This window comes from Bos taurus, chromosome 15, assembly GCF_002263795.3.
Source record: "Bos taurus isolate L1 Dominette 01449 registration number 42190680 breed Hereford chromosome 15, ARS-UCD2.0, whole genome shotgun sequence".
NCBI classification, from domain to species: Eukaryota; Metazoa; Chordata; class Mammalia; order Artiodactyla; family Bovidae; genus Bos; species Bos taurus.
In genome coordinates, this window is record NC_037342.1 from 77841644 (window position 1) to 77865420 (window position 23777).

The 23777-nt window shown below is 43.9% G+C and overlaps 1 protein-coding gene and 1 non-coding gene across 2 annotated transcripts in view; both read left to right on the forward strand.

The window, feature by feature from the left end:
- PTPRJ (protein tyrosine phosphatase receptor type J) overlaps positions 1-23058 on the forward strand; it is a 178141-nt gene extending 155083 nt beyond the window's left edge. The window contains exons 15-25 of the mRNA XM_059875172.1: positions 1968-2055; positions 3232-3273; positions 3809-3817; positions 3920-4007; positions 4756-4846; positions 6122-6195; positions 6298-6432; positions 10550-10669; positions 15855-16015; positions 17509-17644; positions 19397-23058. Of these exons, the coding sequence (XP_059731155.1) occupies positions 1968-2055; positions 3232-3273; positions 3809-3817; positions 3920-4007; positions 4756-4846; positions 6122-6195; positions 6298-6432; positions 10550-10669; positions 15855-16015; positions 17509-17644; positions 19397-19555 (1103 nt within the window). The 3' untranslated portion in view covers positions 19556-23058. The remainder of the gene's footprint in view (positions 1-1967; positions 2056-3231; positions 3274-3808; positions 3818-3919; positions 4008-4755; positions 4847-6121; positions 6196-6297; positions 6433-10549; positions 10670-15854; positions 16016-17508; positions 17645-19396) is intronic.
- Positions 4326-4398, forward strand: TRNAG-CCC (transfer RNA glycine (anticodon CCC)). Its single transcript has one exon. It is a non-coding gene; the product is annotated as a tRNA-Gly (tRNA).
- Positions 23059-23777: the final 719 nt, after the last annotated feature.

Sequence of the window (23777 nt, forward strand, 5' to 3'; positions counted from 1 at the left end):
AGAGCTGCCTACTTGCCCTCTGCCGCACACACACAAACACACGCACACGTGCAGAGACACAGAAACAGAGACACACACACACACACACACCACACACAGACACAGACACAGACACACACACGCCACACAGACACACACAGACACACACACAGACACACACATAGATACACACACCACACACAGACACAGAGACACACACACACAGACACACACCACACACAGATACACATACACAAACACATACACAGAGACACAGACACATACCACACACAAACACCCACAGACACACACACACAAACACACACACTACACACAGACATATCACACACACACACATACCACACACAGACAGATACACACAGACAGACACAGAAACAGAGACACACACACATAGACATGCACAGACACACACACACACACACACACACACAGACACAGACACACACCACACACACGCACAGACACACACACGCCACACAGACACACACACAGACACACACAGACACACACATAGATACACACACCACACACAGACACAGAGACACACACACACAGACACACACCACACACAGATACACATACACAAACACATACACAGAGACACAGACACATACCACACACAAACACCCACAGACACACACACACACAGACACACACACTACACACAGACATATCACACACACACACATACCACACACAGACAGACACACACACACATCACACACACAGACAGACACAGAAACAGACACATACCACCCACACGCACAGACACACGGACACAGACACAGACATACACACCACATACATACACACAGACACACACATAGATACACACACCACACACACACACACCACAGACACACACACACAGACACACACAGAGAGACACACAGACACACACCACACAGACACAGACACACACACCACACACACACACACACAGACACACACACCACACAGACATACACACACATGCACAGACACACACAGACAGACAGACACAGAAACAGACACAGACACCCCCCACACACACGCACAGACACACACACTGCACACATAGACACACCACACACACACACCACACACACCACACACACAGGCACACACACACGTTTTATGTCCAGAGCTATTTACCTGTCCTCTGCCCCCCACCCCACACACACACACCACACACAGACACACACACATCACACACACACACAGACATACACACAGACATACCACACACACACACACACACACACACCACACACACACAGACACACACATTTTATGTCCAGAGCCATTTACCCATCCTCTGCCACACACACAGACACACACACACCACACAGACACACACACCACACACCACACACACACAGACACATACACAGGTTTTATGTCCAGAGCTATTTACCTATCCTCTGACACACACACACACCACACAGACACACACACCACACACACACACAGACACACACACCACACACACACACAGACACACACACACACACACACCACACACACACACAGACACACACACCACACACCACACACACACAGACACACACACATGTTTTATGTCCAGAGCTATTTACCTATCCTTTGACACACACACACACCATACAGACACACACACCACACACACACAGACACACACACCACACACACACAGACACACACACCACACACACACACACCACACACACACAGACACACACACACACAGACACACACACCACACACACACAGACACATACACCACACACACACAGACACACACACCACACACACACACACCACACACACACACACAGACACACACACACAGACACACACACCGCAGACCACACACAGACACACACACACACGCTTTCTGTCCAGAGCTATTACCCCTCCTCCGCCAGCCCCCACCCCCACCACACACACGCTCTGTCTGTCTGGCTGTGAACACCTGTTGACGTGCCTCCCGTGTGGACTCTCCCCAGGTGTCATCTGTGGAGCAGTCTTTGGATGTATCTTTGGTGCCTTGGTCATCGTGGCCGTGGGAGGCTTCATCTTCTGGAGGAGGAGAAGGTGACTGCTGCTTGTGCTGATGATAATGCGCTGCATGTATTATTAATTAATTGAAGCAAGAGCCCGAGTAGACACGTTGCGGTGCGTCCATACCCCAGGTTTCCTCCCGGCCCAGAGCTTCTGATGCGTCCTACCCCTGGTTTTCTCTACTGCCTTGCCCTCCTGGGTTGATAGGCAGTGCCTGTGTTCCAGCTTTTTGCATTAGATTCTATTTTTTTTTTTTTTGAGGGAGGCGTCAAAAACAGCTTTATCGTTTCTTGTTAAAGTAAACTTATACATACTTATGACAAAAAGAAGCAACAAGAAAAAACAGAAAGACAAGAAATAGCCCATACTTACAGCATGGAAAACTACTCTTAACATGGATGTGATTACAAAACTCACATATGTACACACACCACACCCACAAACAGGATCATATTATACATGTTATTTTATGGCTTGCTTTGTTCTTAAGACATTGTGGACAGCTTCAGATCTTCATTTTAAGTGGCTATTGCGTGTTCAGCTGTGTGGAAATTATTCAACCAACTTTCTGACGTTTTTGTGTCCTTATTTGCCACTGTTACTTATCCTTGTGTGTAAATCTGGGCACAATCATAGTTATTCCCTTAGGCCAGATTCCAAGCGGGGTAGTTGCTGGGTCAGTGCGTATGCATGTTTTTAATTTTAGTACATACTGCAAAATTGCCTTCCAGAGTTTTATCTTTTTTTTTTTTTTTTTAATACCAATATGGGGTTTAGTCAGCAATACAGAAGAGTTCCAGGTCCCTCCCCCCCCGCCCCCCCCACCCTCCGGTCTCTGGTCCCTCACCAACACTGGATATGTTTTCTGGTTTAGTACATTAACTTTTTCAGAAAGGCTTACTCAAAAAACAGAAACAAAAATCAGAGCACGAAGGAGTGAGCTTGACTGTGTGATAGCGCGGTGCTGCTGATCTGTATTTGCTCAGAGAAAGTCCTGCAAGTTGCTTCAGTAGGATCCTGTGATACTTTTAGACGGTATAGAAGCGAGGAACTTCACGGGTTTAGACCGTTAAGCTTCAGTGTTTGTGAACAGGATCTGATGCGCTGTATGAACTAAGGCCCAGGGAAGAAGCGTCTTGTAGATACACACAGGGAAGGCACAGTATTAAGCCGTTTTGATCTAATGCGTCTGTTTTTCTTTCAAAGTAGGAAAGGTGTAAAGAACAATGACGTGACCTTTTCTCAGATTAAGTAAGTCTCTACATTTATGAGCCTTAAGACATTTAATCCCCCATCTGTTCAGTGACTGTTTTGAGATTTTTTTTTTTGATGGGAACCGCTGCCATTTTTCCAGATTGACACGTTTGGACCTGATCACCCAGAAATGCTTATTAGCGTTGTTATCCTGCAAGGACCCATGTGGCTTGTCTCCTGAAGCTGGCTTCCTTGCCACGTTCTACCATGTCAAGTAGAACTATACTTGCCGTATTCTATCAATAAATATATATTTTGTGATTCAAAACATGGTTATTCAAGGTCTAGGAGGAGAGAACTTGCTCAGAGTCACGAAGCCACTCAGTTATATAACAGGGTCTAGAAGTCAGATTTCCTGATTCACATTTCAGTGTTTTGTGAATTACATTACAGTGAACCTCCCCCAACCACCCCCTGCCATTGGACTATAGGTTTTCTTCTTTGGGGAAAAATCTCTGGAGTTATGGTCGAGTCATTTTTTGTTTTTTCTAATTGTCTTTTTTTTTTTTCCCTTTGCTTTTCTATGGTGAAGACCTAAAAAGTGAGTACACATTTTGCTTTTTAAAAAATAACTTGCATGTTTCTATCTTGAGTGTGAACTTGACTGAATGCAGCCAATCCTGACACGTTGTTTTTTCCCTAGATCCAAGTTAATCAAAGTGGAGAATTTTGAGGCCTACTTCAAGAAACAGCAAGCTGACTCCAACTGTGGGTTTGCAGAAGAATATGAAGTATGTGGTTGTTGAATGTTGTCGTTTTGTTTGCTTTGTTTTTCCTGAAAGTTGGGAAACTGTTTCTGTTTTATGGTGAAGCTTTGGGTAAGAGGTAGCCTCTTCGAGGGAAGAGAGAAGGGTTTTTTTTTGGCCATGCTGCATGGCCCACAGGACCTTAGTTCCCCAATCAGGGATTGAACCCACACCTCCTGCAGCGGAAGCGCCGGAGTCTTAACCACGGGACTGCCGGGGACGTCTCCTGCCTCCATCTTTACGTGTCTCCTTATGTGTCTCTATCTCAGTGTCTTTTCTCCTCTTATAAAGGTATCAGGGACTTCCCTGGTGGTCCAGTGGCTAGGACTCTGCGCTCCCGGTGCGGGGGGCCCAGGTTCAATCCCTGGTCAGGGAAGTAGGTCCCACGTGCTGCAACTAGGAGTTTACATGCCGCAAATAAAAACAGACCCTGTGTGCTGCAACTAAGACCTAGAATAACCAAGAAAAAAAAAAAAGACCCCAGTGATAGTGGATTAAGGGCCCCGCCCTCTGCAGTATGACCTCATCTTATCTTGATTACATCCACAAAAGCTGTAATTTCCAGCCAGGTTGTGTGCACAGGTACCAGGGCTTAGAACTGCTGTGTCTTTTTGGGGATGCAGTGTTAGCCATAACATCTCTGCATTCCCACGTTATCCTGCTATACTCTTTGTGCCGTATAAATACTATCTGGACACGGAGTGAATGAACAATTCTTATGGTCTGCTTTCAGGATCTGAAGCTTGTTGGAATTAACCTCCCTAAATATGCAGCTGAACTGGCTGAGAACAGAGGAAAGAATCGCTATAACAACGTTCTGCCCTGTGAGTAGTTTTTCCCGCATCTTCCCTTTTTCACCCCGTCTTGGACATCACGTCTCTGGGAGCAGGGGGCAGAGGAATGTGGGTACTACCCAGCCACTCCCACAGCCATCCATCAGTCACCTGCTGTGTGCTCAGCACTGCGTTTAGGCGTAAGCCGTTGGATTCACCTCACAATAGCCTTACAGAGTAGGTAGTAGGATATTCTGCAAAAAAAAAAAAAAAAAAAAGCGGCACAGAGTGGCTGAGCGATTTGTCCGAAGTCACACTGATGGTCACGGTGGGACCAGACTTGGACTGGATCTGGCCGTTTCCTGCAGGGTCCTGCGACTCCTCCAGAGTCCGAGCTTTGAGCCCCTTTGCTCTCACAGCCCGTCGATGCCCCTTTATTCCAACATAAACACAGTTCTGGAACAAAAGGGGAGCCGGTGGAGGACAAGCGGGGAGTGATGCCTTCTGCTTGAACAGACATGTCTCTGGTCGGCTGAGTACATTCCATGGGTAGATGTGAATTATATTTGGATTCATTCCTGTTTTTGAGGATTGACAATGTCTGTAGCCTGACAGGAACAACACATTGAGTGTACTCTGTGAATTGTTTCTGTTTGTAAATAAGTTCATTTGTATCATAATTGAGATTCCACACATACCACTTATAGTATTCTTACACACTCAGTTTATTCTTGCATTTGGGACTGTCTTTTTATAACAACTTTTTAATGAGAATAGGGCAAGAGTGAAAGGCTTAACTTTTTACCCTGAGGATCTACCCTGCCATAGGGGAAAGGGCACTGGATTTGAATTCTGGCTGCCACTCACCAGATGAAAGAGCTTGGAAAAATCACTTAACCTCTCTGACCCTCAGTTTTCTCATCTGTAAAATGGGCACAGAAGCTCATCGGATGGTTATGAGGGATAAATAACTGTGGAGGGCCTTCCCTGGCTTGTGGCATACACCCAAGGAAGGAAGTAGTTGGTTTCATCTAGAAGGTAGTCTGGAGTGGTTCAGAGCTTGTGCACCGGTGCCAGACTGTCAAGGTTCGAACCCTGGCTCTGCCACTTAACTAGCTCTGCCCAGGGACTCATGCAACTTCTCTGCCACGGTCATATCTGGTGACGGCGGGAATGCAATAAGGCCGTGGATCTAAAACATGGAGCCAGGCAGCGTCAAGGTGTGACGGAGCCCCTGCGTTGCCGTTTTGCACTTGTTTCTCTGTTCTGAGATGAAATATTCTGTTCCGTATCCTAATGTGGAACTCTTCTCTTTGAATGTCACAGATGACGTTTCCCGTGTCAAACTTTCAGTTCAGACCCATTCGACTGACGACTACATCAACGCCAACTACATGCCTGTGAGTGGGGAGCGGGGCTCGCCGTTGGCTGGCTGGAGGAGGTCCTCGGGGCTCCTCCTCCGTCTCTTTGAGATTGACTCTGTGCTGCTTTCCGTTTTCTAGGGCTACCATTCCAAAGAAGATTTCATTGCCACGCAAGGACCTTTACCCAACACTCTGAAAGATTTTTGGCGTATGGTTTGGGAGAAAAATGTCTATGCCGTTGTCATGCTGACCAAATGTGTTGAACAGGGAAGGGTATGTAATTTTTATTTTTATTGTTATTCAGTTCAGTTCATTCATTCATAGTTACTGTGGTGGAGGGTATTTTAAAACCTATTTTTTAAAAAAGACACTCCCCCAAGCATTAGCACTTCTATTCTTAGAAATGTGTTTTTTGTCTTTTTCTCCTCTAAAAGTTTAAAAAAAATGCTAAAAAAAAAATCTGTTATTGTTACCTTCTGTGCGACCCCATGACGGCAGCCCATCAGGTTCCACTGTCCCTGGGATTCTCCAGGCAAGAACACTGGAGCGGGTTGCCATTTCCTTCTCCAATGCATGAAAGTGAAAAGTGAAAGTGAAGTCGCTCAGTCATGTCCGACTCTTAGTGACCCCAAGGACTGCAGCCCACCAGGCTCCTCCATCCATGGGATTTTCCAGGCAAGAGTACTGGAGTGGGTGCCATCGCCTTCTCCAGAAGCGACTTAGCAGTAGCAGTTATGGAGAGAAGAATGTTCTCTATACATTAAGTCACTGCTGCTGGAGTTAATAGACATCAAGATTTGGGTTAGTGCAACAAAAGAACTTCGTGTGACTCCATCCTTCATCAGATCTGTGTTAACGCATTTTTTTGGTCATGCCCCGTGGCACGTGGCATCTTAGTTCCTTGACCAGGGATTGAACCCACGCCCCCTGCATTGGAAGCACAGAGTCATAACCACTGGACCACAGGGAAGTCCCCATCAGCTCTGTGAATGGGTGCAAGCCTGTCTTGTCCCTGAGCAACCAGCTGCACCTGTGAGATGACCAACTTGAGTGATTCAGTGATTTTCAAACTGAGTTTTTAGCATCAGAACCATTTCTTTCCGCAAAATTTCCAACTTATCCCCTGATAAGTCTCAGCAGTTCCCTCTCCCCTATGATGGCCTGGAATCCCCCCATCAAACACAAGATTTCTTCTAGTGATAAAATCCCTTGTCTTCCCTAGTGGCTCAGATGGTGAAGAATCTGCCTGAAATGCAGCAGACCTAGGTTCAATTCCTGGGTTGGGAAGACTCCCTGGAGAAGGGAATGGCAACCTATTCCAGTGTCCTCGCTTGGAAAATCCCATGGACAGAGGAGCGTGGCAGGCTACAGTCCATGGGGTTGCAAAGAGTCGGATACCACTGAGTGACTTTCACTTTCACCTTTCCACAAATAAACCAAGGGGAATTGAAAACCATGGGCTAAATTCAGAAAAGTCTGTGCCTGAGGAATAGGACCTCGTGTGCTCTGTAAATCTTTTCATGTAGGTCTGTTACTTGAAGAATAGGGTGGGAGTCAAGTCCCTAAGCCTGTGGTTCTGAAATATTAACGTGCCTCGGGGTCACCTGGAAGGTTTCCAGTTTTTCTGGAGGGTTTCCGCCTGCAGGGTCTCTGGTGGACCCCAGAGCTGCGTTTCTGCCAATTCCTGGTGCTGCTGCTCCAGGGCGCTTGCACTATCCTGGGGAGAGTGGGAACCTGACAGGCATCATTTCTTTCCGTGTTCTTTTCTTTCACTTTAATTGAGCAGATGTGTGTCTGGCCCCAGTTGTGTGTGTAAGGTGGAGAAGGCAAGGGCAACCCACTCCGGTACTCTTGCCTGGAAAATCCCATGAATGGAGGAGCCTGGTGGGCTGCAGTCCATGGGGTCGCTAAGAGTCGGACATGACTGAAGTGACTTAGCGGCAGCAGCAGCAGTGTGTGTAAGGCCGTGTGCTGGGGGCCGGGGATGGAGGAGGCAGAGGTAACAAAGAGCAATCAGGGATGGTTCCTGTCTTCGCTTTATTTGTGACGCAGAAGGTTGGGTTTTGTACCTGCTTCTGACATTAGAGCAGGTCATTATGCAAACAAAAGGCTACTGCTTATTGTGTGCAGATAAACTTTATGGTGTTGTTGAACCCAAGGCTTCACACATGGAATGTTCTCCTAAATATCCGTTAGATAAATGAAAACAACATAGTTAATGGAGAGCAAGACAAATTTAAATGGGCTCTTGTTCATTTTTAAAGAAAAAACTAATTAATTTTTGGCTGTGCTGGGTCTTCGTTGTGGCTCATGGGCTCAGTAGTTTCGGCTCGAGGGCCCTCGTTCATCTTACATCGGGAGGGAAGTGGATGTTAATGACTAAGTGAGAGGAGAGAGGAGCCTGTGTTGTTGTTGTTCAGATGCCAGGTTGTGCCTGAGTCTTTGCGACCCCGTGAACTGCAGCATGCCTGGTTTCCCCTGTCTTTCCCTATTTCCCAGAGTTTGCTCAAACTCATGTCCATTGAGTCGATGTGTGAAAAGTGTGAAAGTGAAAGTTGCTCAGTCGTGTCCAACTCTTTAGCGACCCCATGGACTGTAGCCCACCAGGCTCCTCTGTCCATGGAATTCTCCAGCCCAGAATGCTGGAGTGGGTAGCCTATCCCTTTTCCAGGGGATCTTCCCAACCCAGGAGTTGAACTGGGGTCTCCTGCATTGCAGGCGAATTCTTTACCAGCTGAATGAGTTGATGATACCATCCAACTGTCTCATCCTCTGTCACCCACTTCTCTTCCTGTCCTCAATCTTTCCCAGTGTCAGGGTCTTCCCCAGTGAGTTGGCTCTTCACATCAGGTGGCCAAAGTTTTGGAGCTTCAGCATCAGTCCTTCCAATGAATAGTCAGGGTTGATTTCCTTTAGAATTGACTGATTACCTGTACCAGATTCTCCATATATGTTATTTTTTCCTCTAACAACCCTGGGAGATGTTACTATTTTATAGATGGGGAAACTGAAGCTTAGAGTTTAAGAACTTGCCCACAAGTTAGCAACGTAAATCCAGCTGGTAAGAGACTAACTTAGGCAAAAACTCCATGCCAGTGTATGCCTCAGTCCTGTGTTCTTTCTTGGAGCAGTGGTCCAGAAGCTGGGATTTTTTTTGGCATCAACCAATAAAATTTATTTAGTGTATCATGTGGCAAAGTTACTAACATCATGAACAACTTAAATAATTGGTTTTCAATTGGTTTCAACAAAGAGAAAAATTACATCAAAATCAATATAACTTTTTACATGAATTAACTAAAAAAATGTCAGAGGTTAACCTTACTCTTTCATGCAGAAAATGAAATGGCATAGTTTAGTGTTACCTTCTTCCCAGCTTTCACCAAGTGCTAACATCAAGTACCATTTAAGTCCGTCTCTTATTTGAGCATGAGGTGTTTATGTGCTATGCTATGCTTAGTTGCTCAGTCATGTCCGACTCTTTGTGACCCCATGGACTGCAGACCCCCAGGCTCCTCTGTGGGGATTCTCCAGGCAAGAATACTGGAGTGAGTTGCCATGCCCTCCTCCAGGGGATCTTTCCGACCCAGAGATCGAACCCAGGTCTCCTGCATTGCAGGCGTATTCTTTACCGTCTGAGCCAGCAGGGAAGCCCATGAGGTGTTTCTGGTTTTCTACAAATTAAGATTTTTTAAAAAGCAGAAGCTGGAATCGTTTAATAAATACAGATCTCTGGGCCAGAGTTAGCATCTCTGGAGTTGAGAAGCAGGCATCTGTTTTTAAAGCAAAACAAACCTCTCATTTTTAAAAAAGTCAGTTACCAAGTAGGGATTCAGATAACTTTCAGAGAGCGGTTGTCTCTTGATTTTTATTTCTGTTCACATCTGCCCACTGGCTGTCAAAATCAAAGACCCCAAAATGATTTAATCTGATTTTCTTTTTTTTTTTTGGTGTCCATAGTTGTGTTGGCGTTAGTGTGTATCTAAAAGTCTTGAGAAAAGCTCTCATTTCTTCTGCACGTGGAGTTTAGTTCAGTGAACAGTTGGTGGAAGGGCTGCTGTAGGGCTGGGGAGCCAGGTGGGCACAGGGTCCCCTGTGAAGGAACAGTGGCTGCCCAGCTGTAAGTCAGTTTCTGTGCAGAAATGGGGGCTCAGTGTTGGATAGGTCTTCTGATTTCTCAAGAGAAACCAGAAATCTAGATTTTTATGGGAAGACTCCCAAATTTATAAAGTTAGTAGGAATTGAAAATTAAAATACAAAATTCCAAGGGTCAGGCAGAACCCACGTAAGGCCTGGATTCAGACTCTGATGCTCAGTTTTAAGATCTCATCTCCTGTGAGGTTTCAGTGATGGCAGACAGTGTGATCTGAGTGTTTGCATTTCATTCTAGACCAAATGTGAGGAGTACTGGCCCTCCAAGCAGGCTCAGGACTACGGGGACATAACTGTGGCAATGACGTCCGAAATTGTTCTTCCAGAATGGACCATCAGAGACTTCACAGTGAAAAATGTAAGTAAGGAGTCAAGACGCATAGATCTCATATAAAATTAGTATCCATTACTTTTGGGGTGACACTTTTAGGTTGATATTGATGTAAATCATTTTTTTTGTATGCATCAGGAAAATATTTTCTCTTTCTTCTTTATAGAATGTAACAATCTGTATCTGCATATACCCTAATGCAACCTGTTGGCTTTGCTTGCTTGAGAGTTTCATAAGTTATTCATAAATGAATCTTAGGAGCATGGCTCAGCATCTTTAACTTCTTTTTCTTTTTAGCATATGCTTTTTATTGCATTAAAATATACATCACATAAAATTTACTGTTTCAATCATTTTAAATGTACAATTCAGTGACATTAAGTAATTCACAATTTTGTGCAACCATCTCTACTATCCATTTCCAGAACATCTGCATCACCCCAAACTGAGGTTCTGTACCCGTTAACCACTAATTCCCCATTTCTTCCTCTCCTCTGGTGACTGCTACTCTACTCTCTGTTACTATGAATTTGTCTATTCTAGGTACCTCTTATAAGTGGAATCTACAATACTTGTCCTTTTGTGTCAGCCTTACTTCACTCAGCCTAAGGTTTTCTTTTTTTTTTTTAATTTAATTTAATTTTTTTTATTTTTAAATTTTATTTTATTTTTAAACTTTACATGATTGTATTAGTTTTGCCAAATATCAAAATGAATCCACCACAGGTATACATGTGTTCCCCATCCTGAACCCTCCTCCCTCCTCCCTCCCCATACCATCCCTCTGGGTCGTCCCAGTGCACCAGCCCCAAGCATCCAGTATCGTGCATCGAACCTGGACTGGCAAATCGTTTCTTACATGATATTTTACATGTTTTAATGTTGTTCTCCCAAATCTTCCCACCCTCTCCCTCTCCCACAGAGTCCATAAGACTGTTCTATACATCAGTGTCTCTTTTGCTGTCTCGTACACCGGCTTATTGTTACCATCTTTCTAAATTCCATATATATGCATTAATATAATATATTGGTGTTTTTCCTTCTGGCTTACTTCACTCTGTATAATAGGCTCCAGTTTCATCCACCTCATTAGAACTGATTCAAATGTATTCTTTTTAATGGCTGAGTAATACTCCATTGTGTATATGTACCATAGCTTTCTTATCCATTCATCTGCTGATGGACATCTAGGTTGCTTCCATGTCCTGGCTGTTATAAACAGTGCTGCGATGAACATTGGGGTACACGTGTCTCTTTCCCTTCTGGTTTCCTCAGTGTGTATGCCCAGCAGTGGGATTGCTGGATCATAAGGCAGTTCTATTTCCAGTTTTTTAAGGAATCTCCACACTGTTCTCCATAGTGGCTGTACTAGTTTGCATTCCCACCAACAGTGTAAGGGGGTTCCCTTTTCTCCACACCCTCTCCACCATTTATTACTTGTAGACTTTTGGATCGCAGCCATTCTGACTGGTGTGAAATGGTACCTCATAGTGGTTTTGATTTGCATTTCTCTGATAATGAGTGATGTTGAGCATCTTTTCATGTGTTTGTTAGCCATCTGTATGTCTTCTTTGGAGAAATGTCTATTTAGTTCTTCGGCCCATTTTTTGATTGGGTCGTTTATTTTTCTGGAGTTGAGCTGTAGGAGTTGCTTGTATATTTTTGAGATTAGTTGTTTGTCGGTTGCTTCATTTGCTATTATTTTCTCCCATTCTGAAGGCTGTCTTTTCACCTTGCTAATAGTTTCCTTTGATGTGCAGAAGCTTTTAAGGTTAATTAGGTCCCATTTGTTTATTTTTGCTTTTATTTCCGATATTCTGGGAGGTGGGTCATAGAGGATCCTGCTGTGATGTATGTCAGAGAGTGTTTTGCCTATGTTCTCCTCTAGGAATTTTATAGTTTCTGGTCTTACGTTTAGATCTTTAATCCATTTTGAGTTTATTTTTGTGTATGGTGTTAGATCATACACCATGACCAAGTGGGCTTTATCCCAGGGATGCAAGGATTCTTCAATGTCCGCAAATCAATCAATGTAATACACCACATTAACAAATTGAAAAATAAAAACCATATGATTATCTCAATAGATGCAGAGAAAGCCTTTGACAAAATTCAACATCCATTTATGATAAACTCTCCAGAAAGCAGGAATAGAAGGAACATACCTCAATATAATAAAAGCTATATATGACAAACCCACAGCAAACATTATCCTCAATGGTGAAAAATTGAAAGCCTTTCCTCTAAAGTCAGGAACAAGACAAGGGTGCCCACTTTCACCATTACTATTCAACATAGTTTTGGAAGTTTTGGCCATAGCAATCAGAGCAGAAAAAGAAATAAAAGGAATCCAAATTGGAAAAGAAGAAGTAAAACTCTCACTATTTGCAGATGACATGATCCTCTACATAGAAAACCCTAAAGACTCCACCAGAAAATTACTAGAAATAATCAATGACTATAGTAAAGTTGCAGGATATAAAATCAACACACAGAAATCCCTTGCATTCCTATACACTAATAATGAGAAAACTGAAAGAGAAATTAAGGAAACAATTCCATTCACCATTGCAATGGAAAGAATAAAATACTTAGGAATATATCTACCTAAAGAAACTAAAGACCTATATATAGAAAACTATAAAACACTGGTGAAAGAAATCAAAGAGGACATTAATAGATAGAGAAATATACCATGTTCATGGATTGGAAGAATCAATATAGTGAAAATGAGTATACTACCCCAAGCAATTTATAGATTCAGTGCAATCCCTATTAAGCTACCAACAGTATTCTTCACAGAGCTAGAACAAATAATTTCACAATTTGTATGGAAATACAAAAAACCTCGAATAGCCAAAGCGGTCTTGAGAAAGAAGAATGGAACTGGAGGAATCAACCTACCTGACTTCAGGCTCTATTTCAAAGCCACAGTTATCAAGACAGTATGGTACTGGCACAAAGACAGAAATATAGATCAATGGAACAAAATAGAAAGCCCAGAGATAAATCCACGCACATATGGACACCTTATCTTTGACAAAGGAGGCAAGAATATACAATGGATTAAAGACAATCTCTTTAACAAGTGGTGCTGGGAAATCTGGTCAACCACTTGTAAAAGAATGAAACTAGAACATCTTTAACTTCTTTACTTTCCCTTCCAGGTGATCTGCTTATAGAGTTTTTCTTACAGGTCAAGGCCCTTTTGAATTGTTTGGTTGGAAATTTGACATCAGGAGTGTCCGTTTGCTGTTGAAATAGTTTATGATGACAGTTATGTTAATAGGAGTCCAGGACATATCCATATGGCCTCCTTTCCTCTCAAAAGTTATGAAAATAAATGCAACTAAATTGTGTAGGCATTCTAAGAAGTCAGTATGTGTCCTTTTTATTTTTAAACGGTATTTAAAAATTGAATCACTGTCATGGGTGACTCTGATATCTTTTGATGGCTGTGTAAATCGGTATAGCCCTCTTTACTACTACTACTAAGTCACTTCAGTCGTGTCCGACTCTGTGTGACCCCATAGACGGCAACCCACTAGGCTCTGCCGTCCCTGGGATTCTTCAGGCAAGAACACTGGAGTGGGCTGCCATTTCCTTCTCCAATGCATAAAAGTGAAAGTGAAGTCGCTCAGTCGTGTCCGACTCTTAGTGACCCCACAGACTGTAGCCCACCAGGCTCCTCCATCCATGGGATTTTCCAGGCAAGAGTACTGGAGTAGGGTGCCGCTGCCTTCTCCATAGCCCTCTATAGTTTATATCAAAGGCATAAAAATATCTGTTCCCCTTTGATCTGGTTTCAAGCTTGAGAATCTGTCCTAGAGAATTAATCTGAAATCTAGGAGAAGCATTCTTCTTTTTTAAAACATTTATTTATTTATGCAGCTGCACTGGGTCTGAGTTGCGGAATGTGGGATCTAGTTCCCTGACCAGGGGTCGAAACCCAGGCCCACTGCATTGGAAGCACGGAGTCTTAGCCACTGAACCACCAGGGAGTCCCTGATATATATCCATTAAAAAAGAAAATAAATATGCTTCAAAGGGTAGCTGTCACTGAGCAAACACCTGCCATCCAGGTGTAGTACACACAGATGAGGTCAGTCCCCAGGTGTAGGCATAGCGAGTGTAGTTGACTCAGGGATGGGCATGGTTCAGCCAGGGCAGAGTTCTGATAATTAAAGGTATGTGCTTTGGTCCACTGTAGGAAGGCAGTCTGTGTCGTAACTAACTCTGTTATAATGACCTTCACTTTCTATTGTCTGTCTGAAGTTGAAATAGATGTTTTTTTTTTTTTTTTTGGAGGGAGTCCTTTCTCAAACTCCTACAGTTCTAAATAGTTTCTCGGTGCTTGCTGATTGCTTATCACTTTATTAAATTCTTTAGAAAGTCAAAGTTGCTCAGTCATGTCCAAGTCTTGGCAACCCCATGGACTATACAGTCCATGGAATTCTCCAAGCCAGAATACTGGAGTGGGTAGCCTTTCCCTTCTCCAGAGGATCTTCCCAACCCAGGGATTGAATCCAGGTCTCCCACATTGCAAGTGGATTCTTTACCATCTGAGCCACAGGGGAAGCCTAAGAATACTAGAGTGGGTAGCCTATCCCTTCTCCAGTGGATCTTCCTGACTCAGGATTTGAACCAGGGTCTCCTGCATTGCAGGCAGATTCTTTACCAACTGAGCTATCAGGGAAGCCAAAATTCTTTGGAAGACATGTGAATTATGAGACAGTTCTTGCCCTGAAGGCACTGGTTATCATAGTTATACTTGCATAAATTTATTTCTGGCTGGTGACATTCCCCCTTGGGTTCAGGGATGGGGGTTTATGAAGCTCTGAGGAGGTGTAGGTATAAGAATGTGAGTGCACTATTGGCAGGGGCCTGTGATAAAAAGGGAAGATTCTGAACTCAAAACTGAAGGATACGAGATTTCTGCCTCTGAGCTGAGTGTTGAGACTGTCACTTCACAACTTGGAAAGTTTGTTTCCCCTTCTTAAAAGGGAGACAGTAAACCCTCCTGCTTGGCATGTTATATGGATTTGCAGTCTGCGCAAGCACTTTATTAGCTATTTTACCAGCATATAATTCTAATTTGTAGTCATAACCATGTCTGAGCTGCTTTTCAGCTGTACCATGCAGTCAGCCTTCAGGTATGGCTTGATCTAGCTTGCCTTTCTCTCTGGCTCTAACCTTGTTTCTTGGTTTTTAGACTCCGACAAGTGAGAGTCACCCTCTGCGTCAGTTCCATTTCACCTCCTGGCCTGACCATGGTGTTCCTGACACCACTGATCTACTCATCAACTTCCGCTACCTTGTTCGTGACTACATGAAGCAGAGTCCTCCTGAGTCGCCAATACTGGTGCATTGCAGGTATGCATATGTGACAGATTTCAAATGTAATCATCAATATGGACATTTTTGAAAAAAGAAAAAAGTCCGAGAGGGGATGCAGTAGGTATTTATAAATTCAAGAAGGTTTGGATATGGGACAATGGATTTATTCCCTAAACCTTGAGACTTTAGAACAGGGATTGGCAAACGATAGCCGATGGGTCAGGTTTGGTTAGCTAACTGTATTTTAAAAAACATCATAACCTATTTTATTTCTTATTTATAATATTTCCCTTTGAGATATTTCAACCTTACAAAAATGCGGAAAATAATTTAACAAAGCTCAGCATGACACCATATATGTTTCTTTTTGTTAATAATACATTACAGGTATAATTAAAATCTCTACTTACTAGCCTCCTATCCCATTCTCTTTCTTACACATTTGGTCCTAAAGTTGATCTGTATTATTCCCTTGCATGCTTTTATATTTTATTGCATGTGTAGGTAACTCTATTGTTTTATATAGCTTTAAACCTTTACTAGATTTTATAATGTATAAGTCATTCTGCAGCCTGTTTTCTTTAGCATTTTGGTTTGCTGTTTAACAGTGTTGAGATACATAATTCTAGTTCATTTTATTTACTTAAAAATATCTTTTCCACATACAAAAACTGTCTGTAAATGAATGTATACAACCTGATAAGTTTGGAGATGAGTATACCTCCATGAAGCCATCACCACAATCTATTTGGCTGCCTGTTTTCATCAATAAAGTTTTATTGGAACACAGCTGTGTCCCTTTGGTTGTATAGTGTCTGTGGTTACTTCCACGCTGCCATGGCAGGATGAGTCTGCAAAGCTGATGATGTTTTACTTTCTGGTCCTTAAGAGAAAACTTTGCCACCTCCTCCTGCAGAACAACAATCGATTAGCTTTGGAGCTAAAGGAATTGATTTTGGGACGGAAGACAGGAGGGACTTTGTTACCCTTTGAGAGTAACAGATTGAAATGGATGAAACGTGCCATCCTAGACACAGTGGCAACTTCGATGGGACTGAGATTAAAGACCTCTAACAAGGTGTTTTATTTGTGGCATCTGATTTGAAAGTAACTTTAGGACTTGGGTCCCAGTTCCAAGCTAGTACAGTCTGACTTGCTGAGGTTTTAATTAAGCCAATGGTTAATGGTCCTGGCCTTGACCCTCAAAGCCTGGTAGCTGGGGAGAGCAGGATATATGTACAAATAGGGAAGTGGGACTTTTATAGTAGAGGGGACCCATGCTAGGTGGTGCTAGTGGTTAAGAACCTGCCTTCCAACGCAGGAGATATAGGAGACTCAGGTTCGATCCCTGGGTCAGGAAGATTCCCTGGAGGAGGGCATGGCAAGCCACTCCAGTACTCTTGTCTGGAGAATCCCATGGACAGAGGAGCCTGGTGGGCTACAGTCCCTGGGATCACAGAGTCGGACATGACTGGAGTGACTTAGCACACTCAACCCGTGCTGACGTGCTCCTTTCCCCTGTTTTTCAGTGCCGGGGTGGGAAGGACGGGCACCTTCGTGGCCATCGACCGTCTTATCTATCAGATAGAGAACGAGAACACTGTGGACGTGTACGGCATCGTGTACGACCTTCGCATGCACAGGCCTTTAATGGTGCAGACAGAGGTGAGGCCAGCGTCTGTGTGTGACAGTTCTCCCTTCCTGTCTGTGTGTGTTTTTTTGTTGTTGTTAATTTTATTTATTTATTTAAATTGGAGTATAATTGCTTTACAGTGTAAGTTTCTGGTGTATGATAATGTGAACCAGCTCTATGTATTCCCTGAAATGTTCCAGATAAACAGCATGCTCAAGGCGTGTTCTCAACAAGGGAACTGGGAAATAGCCCTCCTCAAAGCTGTCAGGGTGAAGGCATCCTGACCAGGATAGAGCGGAATATTAATCTAGTGTCAGGCCGTCACCCTGAACTAGTTTAGGACTCTGTGAAGAGATGCTGTGTTTCTGAGTCCAGCAGACAATGTTCTAGAGGCCTGGGTGCTTTGGGGTGAGCAGGTGGCTGGGGTGGGAAGAGTGGAGTCGCCTCCTGTGTTGGTTGGTAGAGAGATATTCTTTTTTCTGCTCTAATTATATGGAGTCATAGTTCTTCATCTTTTAGATTTTGGGTAACACAGAAATCTTACGCCTGCTTACAGATGTTCTCGTCCCTTTTTAAAATATTTTGAAAATTGCATAAATTTGTTCATATCAAAAACCTTAGTGCAGGATTATACAGAGGACATTTTTCCTCTTTTGCCTTTTCTTTTCCAATTCCATGCCCTAGAGGTAGTTAGTGTTTACAGTCTGCAGAGATGCAGTCCTTCGGCCAGCTGACGTGAAGAGCTGACTCACTGGAAAAGACCCTGATGCTGGGGAAGATTGAAGGCGGGAGGAGAAGGGGACGACAGAGGATGAGATGGTTGGATGGTGTCACTGACTCAATGGACATGAGTTTGAGCAAGCTCTGGGAGATGGTGAAGGAGAGAGAAGCCTGGGGTGTGCAGTCCATGGGGGTGCAAAGTGTCAGCATTACTTAGCAACTGAGCAACAGCAACAATATATCTTTATAGGCTTCTTTATGTACTTCTGTTAAAAAAAAAAAAAAACAAAAACGTGTACAGACATGGAGCGTATTTTATTTTTTTGAGAAGAATTTATAATTAGCTTTTTTTTTTTTTTGCCTTTTAGTGACTTGGTTGTTTCATTTAGTATAATGTCCTCAAGTTCATTTATGTTTTAGGATATTGCAGATGTTCCTTCCTAGAGCATGTTTGAAAAATTGGAAACTATTTTATATATAATTGCTGTCCTATGATTTTTTCCCCCTCTTAAAGTTTGTAGATGTCTTTCAGCAAACACCTCTTCTTCTTTTTAATGGCTACCTGCAGATTTTGATGTGCTTGTCTGAAGGGTGGGAATCCTGATCATAACCCCAATCTCTACACACCCCCCACTGAAGGATAGGAGCCCCAAGCTCAGCCCTGACCAGCCACCTTTATTTCACCCCTTTCGCTGAGAATCACAGCTTACTCCTTATTCTTCATTCACATCCTCCGTAGCCAAGAAAACTGCTGGGCATTTTGCTGATTGAATATGCACGTGCCTTAGCTCCTCCACGTATTCTCTTTGCCCTTCCTTAAGATTCTGGTACTTCTGGAGGAGCCGAGCTGTGTGTGGGGTGCACCCCTCTGGTTGATACTCGTTAGTGACGAGAACCTTGCTACCTCTACTTTCAGAGTTCCCCATTATATAATTGCTCCTTGACCATGTGAACTTGGAGTGTTCGCTTGTGGTGAGTGGGATTGGAGGGTGGAAATCTGAGAAAACCTTGGGTGCTAATCTTTGGTGCTTCTCTTTTTTTTTTCTTCTTTCTTTTTCTAACAGGACCAGTATGTTTTCCTCAATCAGTGTGTTTTGGATATTATCAGATCCCAGAAGGACTCAAAGGTGGATCTTATCTACCAGAACACAACTGCAATGACAATCTATGAGAACCTTTCACCCATAACCACGTTTGGAAAGACAAACGGTTACATTGCCTAATTCCAAAGGAGAACCTTTCTGGAGTTAACCAGACCATCACACCCACAGCAAAGGAAAATGCCCCGATGTTGACATGTTTTTATATGTCTCATATCCTAATTCTTTGTTCTGTTTTGTTAGAACTAATTTGAGAGTGTGAAGCTGCATGTGTAAAGCATGAGAAATGAGAGGCTGGGGCTATCAGGGGCTGTGGATGGCTGGCGAGCAAATCAACTACATTCCTGATTACCAATGGGATGAGTTCACTTTTTTTTTTTTTCTCTTGAGAATTACAGAATACCAGGAAAAGTGAGCTATGATTTTTTTTTTTTTCCTTTTACAAGACATTCTTTTTTAAAAAGACTATTTTATATGATTCACACGCTAAAGCCAGGATTGTGTTGGGTTGAATATATTTTAAGTATCAGAGGTCTATTTTTACCTACTGTATCTTGGAATCTAGCTGATGGAAAATACATAATTGTGGATGATTATCACGTAGGGAGGGGTATGTGGTACCTCTTCCACCTGTGTTTTCTATTTGAACATGTGCCTTTTCTGAATTATGCTTCCACAGGCAAAACTCAGTAGATATCTCTATTTTTGTACTGAATCTCATAATTGGACTATGTGGAATATTTAAACAGTAGTTTAGTATTGGAGGTTCAGACTTCTCAGTAACATTCCTATTCTCATTTGATTAGAGAAGATCTCGCCTCCACCCCACACTTCCCCATCTCCTGTTTTGTGCTCTGTTCTTTCATTCCTTTTCCCTCCTATTTTTCCCCAAAGACATTTCTGATGACCACACTTTCTGCCCACTGGTTGAGCAAGAGTGGAAACTAAATTATCATCTTGAAAATTTTGGGGGTGGGAGTCGGGTGAGCAGAGGAACCAACCCTTCAGTGACACAATAATCTTTTATTGTCCCTGTTTTATCTTTTTTTCTTTCTCATTTCTGTGTTTGGTAAGAAGGATTATTTAAAGGTGCAATATGTGACTTAGTGATTCATGATGCTCTAGGTTTTTAGTAACGTTTTACTCAGGTTGGCATTTTATGTGTCTGTGTGTCCGTGTATGTGTGTGTGTGTGTGTTTCTAAAAGTGTGGCAGTCTGTGAACACTTCCGTGTGAAAACGGTGTCAGATGAATCCCTTCTTAAAGTCTACTGGCTTTGGTCTGTACGTGCAGTGACGCATATCCATATCTACTGTATATATATATACTAAACTCTTAGAACAGTCATTCCTTGAAATTGAGGTGTACAAAGTTTGAATTTGTATCAAAGATGTAATTATTATTTTTAAAACCTCTTTTTCACTATACTGCTGCTGTAATTACTTTGATTTTTTTAAAAAAATGTAGATTAATTTTTTGTTTATTGTTATTTGGCTTTCAGGTGTGTATCCACTGAGAGTTTCCAAATCTATGTGGATTTATTTTATTGGTACATAATCTGTAAACTTCTCAAGGCATTAATTAACACGAAAGGATTTGTTTCTTTGTTTTGTTTTGTTTTATTTTATATTGTGGCTCAGGTTCTATTCTGAAGATGTATTAAGTTTCTCCTCCAATAAGCAATGAAGTGTTCGAGGTCTTATGAAGGATTGATCAAGTCCCGCAAGTCCTGTGGCTGTTTCCCACAGGGATAAATCCTGCTGTAAGTGTAGGCGATGTGTCCTGTTGGAAATGGGAGTGGGGTCTTCTCTGAGCGCCCCGGTCTCCCTGGGCCTGTGGGAGCCCGTCTCCTGGCCCTGCGCCCCGGCTCGCTGGGCCTTTGAGCACTCATGGGGCACTCCGGAGGGGAAACCACAGCGTACGGAGAACCCCTGGGTCAGTGCCGGGGTCGAGGGCCATACGTCTTTTGTCTCCCTTTCCCTTTGAGGTACTGAAAGGAAGAGAGGAGAGGTGATGATGGTGTTGTGTTTTGGGAGAACCTTACTTCCCAAGTGGAAATTGCACTTTTGGCTGTGTCCTTTGCTCTCTCTGTGGCGGAAAGCACTTCATTCCGTGTCAGGCGCTTCGAGGAGCGGGCGGGCTGGGCTGGGTCCTCTTTGGTCCTTATCAGGGAAGCCCTGCCATCCTGGGCTGCTGAGTGAAGCTGGGTTTGGGCGACGGCTTCCAAGTCTTTCACGCGGGTCTGCCCCTCGCGCCTGTCTTGGAGAGCTCCCTAACTTCTTCAGGGGTCCCGGTCCAGGCGGCAGTTCTGGGGTCCCACCCCTCCCCACTCCAGTTGCCAGGAAGCCATGCTGGTGGTGCCAAGGTACCGTCAGGCCCCACGTAGGCATACACCCTGCGTGCGTCACTGCTGCTGTCCTGGGGAAGTCAGGGGGAAGGACTTGACTCCAGAAATTCCTTTAAAAGATGAAAGCCACAATAATTAGAAACATATGGGTGTAAAAAATGCAAAGATCAGAAACCCTCCTCCCTTCCGCCTGGGATGAGCTTGGGAAATGGGCCATAGCCTGGTCAGCCTCACTCAGACGTCACCCCCAGTCCCGGGAGGAAGGCTTGCGGTGGCCAGGTCTGGCTTCCAAATGGGCAGGTCACACGAAGGTCATTCATGATGCTTCTCTGCATCCTGAAGAGGCCTGGCGAGGGGCCAGGGGGTAGGGGAGGGGGGTGGGGGTGGGTGGTGAGGGTATTTATAGCACAGTGATTGAAAAGGGAAGATTAATGTGTAAATATAGAGGACAGGCAGGCTGAGGGCTAGTCACAGGAGAGAGAGAGCGCTTTTGAGCTCCTGCCCCAAACCGTCACTCCTGGGATTAGGGTTAGGGTTCGTCCCAGGAGCAACGAGCTAAAACTGAGTCCAGTGGGGTCATGGGGAGGGCGTGATTGCCCCTGCTTAGCATTTGACAAGTGCAGAAGTACACCAGCCAGCGTGGGTTGAGCTGGTTTGGGGGATTTCGGCCTCTTTCTTCCAAGAGCAAGGACGTTTTTGTCTGCAAAGTTAAATCTAGTGATGGTTGGCAGCAGTGTGAAATGAGATGCAGGTTGCTTCCCTGTGGCCACGTGACAACCACCAGCTGGATTTGGGCACACTTGACCACTGGACGTGGGCATCGCAGAGTCGGAGGCTCCTGGGGCTTGGGCCCGACTATGCAGCTGATTCACGATTGCTTTTCATCTGGGGGTGAAAAAGCCTGGTTTCCTTTTGAAATGCTTGATTGCACTTGCTGAGCTAAACAAGCCTTGGTGACTGATGTTGATTTGCCTCCAAAGTTCAAGTTCTGAATTTGCAGACTCTGTGTAGCAGTCGAGTATTCAATATACTGTAGCTTTTTATCCCCTCGGGGGCACCTGTGAAGAAGATGTGTTGATGTGGACTCTAAACCTGTAATTTTCTTGTAACTATTTTGGAATGACGCATATTTCTAATGTTTGTTATACTTGTACAGAGTATTGCTGTTGGTTGCTTTTTTTCCCCCTCTTTGGTTTGTTTTTTAAGGAAAAACATGGCCTGAAAAAAAATTTTTTAAAAAGACTTATAAATACCAAATATAAAAAAATGTCAACACATCATGCCTCTGTTTGCTTGTCTTTCTGCCTCCTTACTTTACATCCCCATCATATGGTTTATGGAGCAGTTTACTGGCCTCTGTTCAGCTGGGGGATCCTTAACAAAAGCATGTTTCCCTTGGGATTTTTCCACATTGTTTTGGTTTGCTAGGGGCTGCTGTAACAAAGTACAGCACGCTGAGGGGCTTAAACATTAAAAACGGACCATCTCCCAGTCCTGGAGGCTAGACGTCTGAGATTGAGGTGTCGGTAGGTTGGTTTCCTCTGAGGCCACTCTGGCTGGTGGATGACCATCTTGCCCCCATGTGTTCTAATCTCCTCTTCTTACAAGGACACCAGTCACTGGGGATCACAGCCCATGCTAATGACCTCACATGACCTGAGTTACCTCTGGAGACTCTTATCTCCAAATACAGTTGCATTGGGAGGCACTGGAGGTTAGGATTTTAGCATATAAACCTTGGGGGCACATAAGTCAGCCCAAAGGGCTTCCCTGGTGGCTCAGTGGTAAAGAATCCACCTGCAATGCAGGAGATGTGGGTTCAGTCCCTGGGTCGGGAAGATCCCCTGGAGGAGGAAATGGCTACCCACTCCAGTATTCTTGCCTGGGAAACCCCATGGACAGAGGAGTCTGGTGGGCTACAGTCCATGGGGTCACGAAAGAGTTGGACCACGACTGAGCGACTAAACAGCAGCAGGAACAACAAAAGCCAGCCCAGAAC